The sequence below is a fragment of the Asparagus officinalis genome, chromosome 8 (assembly GCF_001876935.1).
Source record: "Asparagus officinalis chromosome 8, Aspof.V1, whole genome shotgun sequence".
Classification (NCBI taxonomy): Eukaryota; Viridiplantae; Streptophyta; class Magnoliopsida; order Asparagales; family Asparagaceae; genus Asparagus; species Asparagus officinalis.
Window position 1 is genome coordinate 39,280,418 of NC_033801.1, and position 9,162 is coordinate 39,289,579.

A 9,162-nucleotide genomic window follows, 5' to 3' on the forward strand; every position below is an offset into this window, starting at 1 on the left:
TTTTTATTTGAAAACTTTTTACATGATTCTCATGTTTCTCTTCTTTTGATTTCATAAATCTATTTTATACATTGGCTTTTTTGATATGAGACAATATGTTCATCTTGATATATTTATATATGTTCTCATTATCTCTTGAATGTGAGTGATTTTTGGCATATTATTTATGCATGCTCACATATGTTTGCCATGATATTCATTTCATATATTCCATATGGCATTTTGATAGGGGGAGCAATCCCTATACTTGCTTCATACTCACCCATGCTTATTTGTAGGGGGAGCTTTCGCTCTCTTAATTCTTTTGTCCCCTTTTTGATGTTGTCAAAGGGGGAGAAATATTGTGAGTATATCTATCTTGTTTGTTTATATGCATGTGAGTTATTATCTTGTATATGTTCATTTCCTTCATGCATATATTCCTTTTTGTAAATTGTTTGTCATCATCAAAAAGGGGGAGATTGTTGGCCTTCTTGTTTTGATGATGTTTAACAAACAATTTATTACTAATGTTGTTTGTCTAGTGTTTGTGCATTCCTATGTTTTGTAGACAAACAACGTTGTTGGAGGATGGATGGAATAGAGCTTCAACGATCATATCCAAAGGAGGTTGGCGGAATGTCGGTGAAGCCTTGCTATTCAAAGTTCAAGATCCAAGTTCAAGCTTCATCCGCGAGATTACCAAGTCAAGCTTATTGAAGATCAAGATCATTGCTTGGGTAATTTAGTTTAGGAATTTATATTATGTGTGTTAGTACTTTAAGCTCAATCATATACACACATACACGTTTTGGTTTTTGTATATATATAGTTATATATATACATATATGTTTTGGTTTGATAGTTTTCAAGTTTTACTATGAAACAAATGAATAGAATTGGAAAATACTATTTTGTTTCATGTTTATATGCCTATATATGATTTCACCTTTAACAAGCTTATATTTAATGAAATCATATTTAGTGTTTTGAATATATTGCATAGAATATGCAAATTTATGAAAATATTGTATTTCTAGATTATAGACTTCATAACAACATGTTATATCTTTTATCAAGTCTATACAATCATTTCATAAGGTTTCAAAATGTTGTTTAAGTCAAAATATCAAAATATCAATTTTCAGGTTTTCATGTTTTGGACTATTTTGTAAAATGATGATATTTTTCATTTGGGAAGTCCTTTTTCGAAACCAGTCGTTGTAGCATGTTTATTATCATGTCTACAATCATTCCCCAAAGTTTTACATTTTTCTGAATTTATTTGATATTTTTAAACAGGGTTTTAAAATCAGCAAATCAGTTCTTATATATATCAGTTTTCGGTCGACCGATCCGGTCGACCGCTCATTTGTTCTTTCGTCACCATGCAGCAGAGAGTTGGTCGGTCGACCGGTCCGGTCGATCGAAAGCTCCATCGGTCGACCGCACCGGTCGACCGGATAAGTGTTTGCTTGATTTCCTGTTTTCGACCTGGATAACGGTCGACCGAACTTTCCATCGGTCGACCGAATTTTTCCATCGGTCGACCGACGGAATTTTCGGTCGACCGACAATATAGCCGTTGCTTTTTAACGGCTCTTTCTCTGAGCTGTTTGCTGGGGTTTTTGGTCATTTTGTTTTGGGGGTTTTTGCTGAGATTTCTAGTGGGTATATATACCCCATTGCTGATGTCTTTTCAAGTGAGCCAAGAGAGTTTAAAAACAAGTTTAAGAGAGTTTTAATCAAGGGTTTATGTTTGGTTTAAGTGTGTTTATAAGCTTTTAAGCATTTGAGTGTTTTGGTTTTGTGAATCACTTCCACAAGAGCTTGAGGAGATCATCTATTGGTGTTTGAGCATCCAACTCTTCTCCTTCCACTCTTGATCTATTGAGAAGTTTTCTAAACTCAATCTAGCTTCATATTTTATATTGTTTGATTATCTTTTTATTAAGCTAGTGTTCATATTGAGTTTAGTTGATTTTATTATCTCTTTGTTCACACACAACCTATTGAGCTTATTGTATTTACATTCATAGTATAATTTTGGGTTGTGAGATTAGTGACTTAGAGTTGTGCTTAATTGAGTTCTCACCTTGTTTAGAGAACAAATCATTTGATTTATATTGTGCTTATTGTGAGGATTCACTTGTAATACACTTGTACACCGAGAGAAGTGTGTGGTGAGAGACGGGGTCGAATCCAAGAGGAGTGGCGTCGGTTGACGTGCCTAGGGAGAGGTTGTAACCGAGCACTTGAGGAGGAGGACACGGGCTAGGACCAACACTTAGTGTGTGAGGTGTGATTACATAGTGATTGTATTGTGAGGTGTAAACGTTGTTCGGGTGAACGTAGAAAACCCGGTTGTGATAGTGGAGATCTCCTCGAGGTGAGGAGCGGGGACGTAGGTCGTGGGGACCGAACCTCGTAAACATATCGTTTTGTTTGTGATTGCATTGGCGTTCTTATTCTCGTTTTCATATCTTATATCGCCTTTGTGTATTGCTCATCATATTACCCTATCACTTGTGTAGATTGTTTATTTTACCCTTGTGTTAGTTCATATATCCTTGCTCATACATTGTCTATATCTCTTTGTTAGGATATATCTTATTGTTTATATATCCTTGCATATATAGTTCATCATATAGGATATATTTCATTATTCATATTGCTTATCCTAGCTTATATTCTTGTTGTATTTCATACTTGCTAGGATAACTTGTGAATTAGTTTTAATTGGCATTTAATCGGATTAGATTAGCATAAGACCCTAATCACCCCCCCTCTAGGGTCTAACAATATCTACAATCATCTCAGCCATTCTATTGCGCTTCACCCAAATCACTGCCTTCTTTTTCTCATCGACTTTCTTCTTGCCTTTACTCCTACCATCCTTCTTCTCCTGGAGTGTCTTATAATTCTTTACAATTTGGGTGTAGATTATATTACCCGCTGTTCCACTCATTTTTATTGGAATTCCCTCATTTGGCAAACCGGTAATTCGGTGAATATCCTCTATACCAAATACACAATCTTCATTTCCAATTAAAAATGAGCATTTATTAGGATTAAAATTTTGAATCAAGCATTCAATTGCTATTTGCTCATTGTTCAATGATGCGGGTATCCGGAGAAAGTTGTGAAAATGTGTCATCTCAAGGGCTTTCATATGCCTTTCATTCAATACTATACGCTTATCAATTAAATCTCGAAAATAACAAATATTGGATGGAATTCTTAATTGTGTTATCATAGCCCTACAAGATAATTATAATTTAGAAGGTTAAAAATTAAATATACTTGGACAAATTAAGAATAGCTAAGTATATATTACATGCCGTAAAACACACATATAAACCCTAACATTATATGTAAAATAAATACTCGACATGATAATAATCACCATAAATTTTACATTACGAAAGTTAAAAGTACAAAGTAGTAGGTAGTAAGTATGCATACAGACATCATTAAGTGCAAATTAAGAATATCTTAAACATTATTTTGTACCTGTAAAAGAGTTAAACAATTCCTAAAATGAAAAAAAAAATCTTCATCAAAATTTACTTACGATGGAAGAGGATTCTTGCTTTAGAGGAAGACTTTGATTTTGAAGAAATCAAGGATGCTGACCCCTTCCTTTTGTTCGAAGCCATGGCTTGGGGGGATACGGCTACGGCTACGGCTAATTGTAGTGGCTACGGCTACGAGTAATTGTAGTTGGGAGCGGCGGCGATGAGAGAGCGTGGAGCAACGGGGACCGTTGGATGAGTTTGATGTTAAGCCCAAGCAGATCTGGTGAAGGGCGGGCTCGAGGTTTCTACAATTTAAATTTTGTCATATTAGAATGTGGTTTAGCCCTCTAATTTCCTCCTTGTAATGAAATAGTTTTATCACTGAACTTTGATGTGAGAAAATTGTTCTAGGCTGCGTTTGGGAACTTGGATTTGGATTTGAAAGGTTGATTTAAAATCATGGGATTTCAAATCTAGAATTTGAAATCCATGATTTGATAAAATCTTTTGTTTGGATGTCATCACTAAATGCAAGGATTTGAAATCACAGATTTAAAATCTGATGTTTGGATGCACTTTATTATACATGAATTTGGATTTGAAATTGGTGTTTTAAAAAATTTTATGCTCTCTCTTAACTCCTTAATAATTAAATCAAATGCGGACATTATGGTTTATATTGAGGAAAAAGTTAGGGTAAATTTCACGACCCCCTCAGAAGTTTGATCTCTTTATTAGCAATTATAAATACACATGCAAACATCTTGTCCTTCATGAATCGGTATGAGAGAATACAAAAAATAATAATAATGTCCAAAATATTTATTATTACGCCATTTTTTCATGGTTTCATCCAATACTACATCAACCTTCAATCTCCAAAGAACAAGAGTACTACTCCAATAACTAGCCATGATAAAAGACTCGACGAGTCAAAAGAGTTTAGCAAACACTCCTCATAAGAAGCTCTACACTCCACAATAATCCTTCATTTAAAACACAACATACCATAGGTAGTTGATAACCATGATTTGCTATAAGAAGTAACCATGATTTGCTACAACAAGCCAAATTACGACAACATAAACTATTAAAAGAAAACATATCTAGAATCCTCTATTTATCCTTCAAGTCTTCTCCTCTTTTCTCTCCAATGCGCCCAACTTCATGTCTCGAAGAATTTGAGTCCTACATTACACAATTTAGCATCAATTAGTCCATGACACAAAAATCAAACTTTAAAACAAAAAAAAGAAAACAAGTACAGGATTGTATACTTTCTGTATTCTGATGGAGGTGCTAGTATATAAAACTTATAAAAAAATGAATATAGCAAGTACAAACAAGTAATATCTTGTTTAAAAAAGGTACAAGCAAGCAATAAACTATCAAAAGTATGTAGTCAGCATACATTATCAACTTGAAATTCCACAGCCCACCCGTTGGAAGAAACAAGCCAGGCTAATCAGCAACAAGTCTGGGAGGCCAATGCTAATGCAATGGGATACAGCCGGCAGCCGAGCCAACCACAAGGGGAAGAGTTCTTCCATCCTCTTGAATGCCAGCCCACTTTGCAAATTGGGTATATTTCCATAAACTAGGGAAGATTTCACTTTTTAACTTCAAACACTTTGCCATACATTCCAAATGTGACAGATTTTATACGTACTGTCATGATTCACATTCATTGCTAGTATAAACAATAGAAGTACTAATTCAGATCTATAGAATTCTACAAGCAATTATTAAACACGATTAATCTCGTAACCATCTGACGTATGTTGAATCTAGTAGTTTTAGAAATAGATGTCTTTTATGCTTTAGCAACTGTTAAAAATTTATGCTTATTCAGGTTTCAACCTGACCAAATGCTTGGCCCTAGCGCGAGCAGTTACATGCCTGGATGGCTACAATGAATAAACTGCTCAAATTAATTTCTCTCATAATTCGGGGGGAGCAGTTACATGCCTGGATGGCTACAATGAATAAACTGCTCAAATTAATTTCTCTCATAATTCGGGGGCAAATGGAGAGAAGAAAAGGGTGACAATTTTGTTGCAGTAATCAGTACATGTGGTACCTATCAAAGCTAAAGATACCTACGGATATAGTAAGAAGTACAAATTTTCATGCATAAACTCACCTACATATATAGCCATGTAATTATAGGCATGTCTACTTTCCTTTCATCGAAGTAGCAAATCCCAGCCATAGTACTCAAAATTTAGGGATCAATTTTAAAATTGATAAAATCAGTCGAATAAAGATAGCATCAATCACTCCAGAAGTCACAACTATAAGTGTGCATCCTAAGATAAATGACAAAATAATAAGAGTATGGATCTACAGGCAATGTCTCAAAAATGGGCGATGTCTACAGCTTTGGCATTCTGTTGTTGGAGACATTCACCGGGAAAAGGCCAACAGATGTCGTATCTGAGGGAGAACCAAGTTTGAGAGAGTGCATTTGCAAAGCATATCCTACTTCAATTTTTGATATTATAGACAACAATCTCTTCAAAGGTGTCTCCCTCCTTGAACGAAATTCTGCAGACCAAACAACTATGCATCATTGTGTATTATCTGTCATAAGATTGGGTTTACTATGTACAAACTACTCACCAAAAGAAAGAATATCGATGATTGATGTCGTCCCCACCCCAGGATGCAAAAGATAAAAATGGAGTACATGTCCCAGTTATCTACTGCTTGAAGCAGGGTTGATCATATTGGTGCTTTCCTGTTCATTTGTCATCCAGAAAGTTAATTTGTCTTTGTAAGTAAATTATAATTTTCTTCAATCCGAAGAATTGCTAAGACGTTAAATTCAATTTGTTCAGGCATATATGTTGAGTATTTACTTGTTTTCCTAATTGATATCAATGCTAAACTTCACATTACTCTAGTGCAACTGTACAGTAGTAAAACTTCGGCGAAGTGTTCAATTAGATGTTTGCTCTCAGAATCCTAAATAAATTAGACTTGAATACAAATTATTATTAGTTGTAAGATTTGGACAATTTACTCACTGTAAATTGTGGGAGGGAAATCAAGAACATGAAGTATTGGTAGAATGGTAGTCTTTTAAATGAGCCAAATATGATGCAAGCATCAACAAGTCCATGATAAGTTTAAGGGCACATCTAGTCATCCCACTAACAAAGATACCTTTGAAACAATGTCTATAAGGTTGATACCTATATTATAGCTTATTCTATCAAAAGATGCATATATTGGATAAAAGACCTGACATGCTCTTCTGTTCTTTACAAACACTGTCTTGTAGAAGTAATACAATAAGAATTCACCTTTGTTGAGGTTATATAATTGCAACCATAATTTAATGCCCTCACCTTTAATATGGTTAGATTTTACCTATCTCATGTACTTTTTTTAACAATTAAAGGCTACTTTATTGTCTGAACGTAGAACCTTTCCACAAGCTATATTGGAGTTATTGAAAGGACATTAATAGGTGACTCCAAAGTCTTTTGAAACGAACAACTCTTGATCTGATGCGCCTTCCTCTTAAGGATCAGCATAGCTGATGGATATACATTAGAAAAACATTGAAAATATGATCTGATGCGCCTTCCTCTTAAGGATCAGCATAGCTGATGGATATACATTAGAAAAACATTGAAAATAGAATATAACTAAAGTAAATGAAGGGGAAAAAAATTACCGGCAATATTTTTCAGCACTCCTAGCATTAGAAGTGAAAGAACAACATAAACTTCAGCATGATGACCAAAATCGAATGCTATACTAATGTCTCGAAACAAATATCGATAAGTAGTCGTACATGGAATATAATATCTGATGGTTATTATCACATTATTTGCATCCTAGAACAGAACTTTCAAAGTTATATCATTGTGCTTCTTTACATGATTCGTGAATCATGAAATTAGTCCCTCAAATCATTAAACCTGTTACATATGGATCCATAGAGCCAAAAGAGCAATCAAATTTCTACATCTCAAACAGTTCATGCAAAACTTATGAAGCAATAAAACCACACTGCATATATAGGCTATGGCCACTGTCTCTATCCAACCATATATTGCTTAATTAATGTCAATAAGAAGAATCAATATTCGAGCTTAAAGATAGTAATTTAAACTGACATAACTGAAACTTTTGCAATTGGGAAGGAACACTAACCTCACTTGATACCTTATAAAATCTATGCCAATCTATGCCAAAATTACTATCAGATTTACATGAATAAATGTACCTTATAAAATCTATGCCAATCTATGCCAAAATTACTATCAGATTTACATGAATAAATGTTAAAAAAATTCTCATTTCTGCAATTATAGTACAAATAGAAAATTACTATCAGATTTACATGAATAAATGTTAAAAAAATTCTCATTTCTGCAATTATAGTACAAATAGGAACCTTATACAGTTTAAAGGTGGCTGATTAACTTCTCTAAGCTGAATTATCGGTGGCTAATGGTATGTGTGGCGAATGATGAATTGGCGACAATGCTGTGTTATGAGAGTGTCAACAATTGTCTGTGCAATGTCCATATCATAGAGAAAATGTATTCTCAAAGGATGTGATCGATGTTGGTGAATATCCTGTAGTATTGGCAACTTCATATTAATTCTCGGATTTCATGTGTATTCTAGGGGTCTGTTTGGCGATTCAACTTAAACGGGCTAGGATTAATCCTTAAACTAAAGTGGTAGTTTAGGCTGAAATTTGAACTAAAAACAAACTGAGCCTATCAAGTTTTGCTAATAAAAAGATCGAACACATGTTGTTGTCTACATTCTTGCGGGACTCACATTCAACAATCTCTTTGAGCTGTTGTCTACATCCATTTGAGCTAAAAACTAAAATCAGATAACTCAAATCACATCTCTTTGTCACTGAGCCAAGATCCTAAGCCAACAGAGATGATATCAAAATCAATACCCATGCTGCAGACTTCTATTTCCAACAGAGATGCTATCAAAATCAATATCCAAGTCAGAACTAGGGTTTTGATGGAAGGAGGAGAGAGAGGAGTAAGGGGGAGACCAAAACCCTAGATCAGATCTAGGGTTTCAACGAGAGAGGAGAAGGAGAGAGAGTAGAGATACCTGCGTTGCTGCGTTGAGAGAGAGAGAGAGATTCGAGATCGTGACTGAGAAACGAGAGAGAGGAGGAGTCGGGATTGGTCGGAGCTGAGAAACGACAGAGAGGAGGAGTCAGGGATCGTCGGAGCTGAGAAATGAGAGAGGAGTTTGGGATCGAGATTCGGTAAATGACAAGGGGTAGGGTAGGATTTCAAATACGGGCTTTTGGGCTTTCAAATTCTCTCTTTAAAATAATTGGATTTGAAATTCTAGCGCAGTTTTGTAGCCCAAACTAGGGATTTGGATTTGAAATATCTTGGATTTAAAATCCAGGGCCCAAATCCATGTTCCCAAACACAGCCCTAAATTAATGACATTGTAGATAAAGTCCAAATAAATAGGGAACAAATAGGGATTACAAGGATTATTTGATGGATAGAGGGCTAAACCCCAAGAAAAATCCCATGGATGGTCTAGATTGACGGCGATCGCGGGATAGGTGGGTGTGGAGCGGCTGGTTGGGGCGGAGGAAAGGAGGAGTAAGGGTCTGGCCAGATCGAGGGCTGACCACGGTGGAGTTCGACGG

At 35.3% G+C, this 9,162-nt stretch overlaps 1 protein-coding gene across 1 annotated transcript in view; it reads right to left on the reverse strand.

Moving 5' to 3' along the window:
- The window catches only part of LOC109821158, an 8,099-nt gene extending 5,152 nt beyond the window's left edge, over positions 1–2,947 (reverse strand). The window contains exon 1 of the mRNA XM_020387348.1: positions 2,780–2,947. Within this exon, the coding sequence (XP_020242937.1) occupies positions 2,780–2,947 (168 nt within the window). The remainder of the gene's footprint in view (positions 1–2,779) is intronic.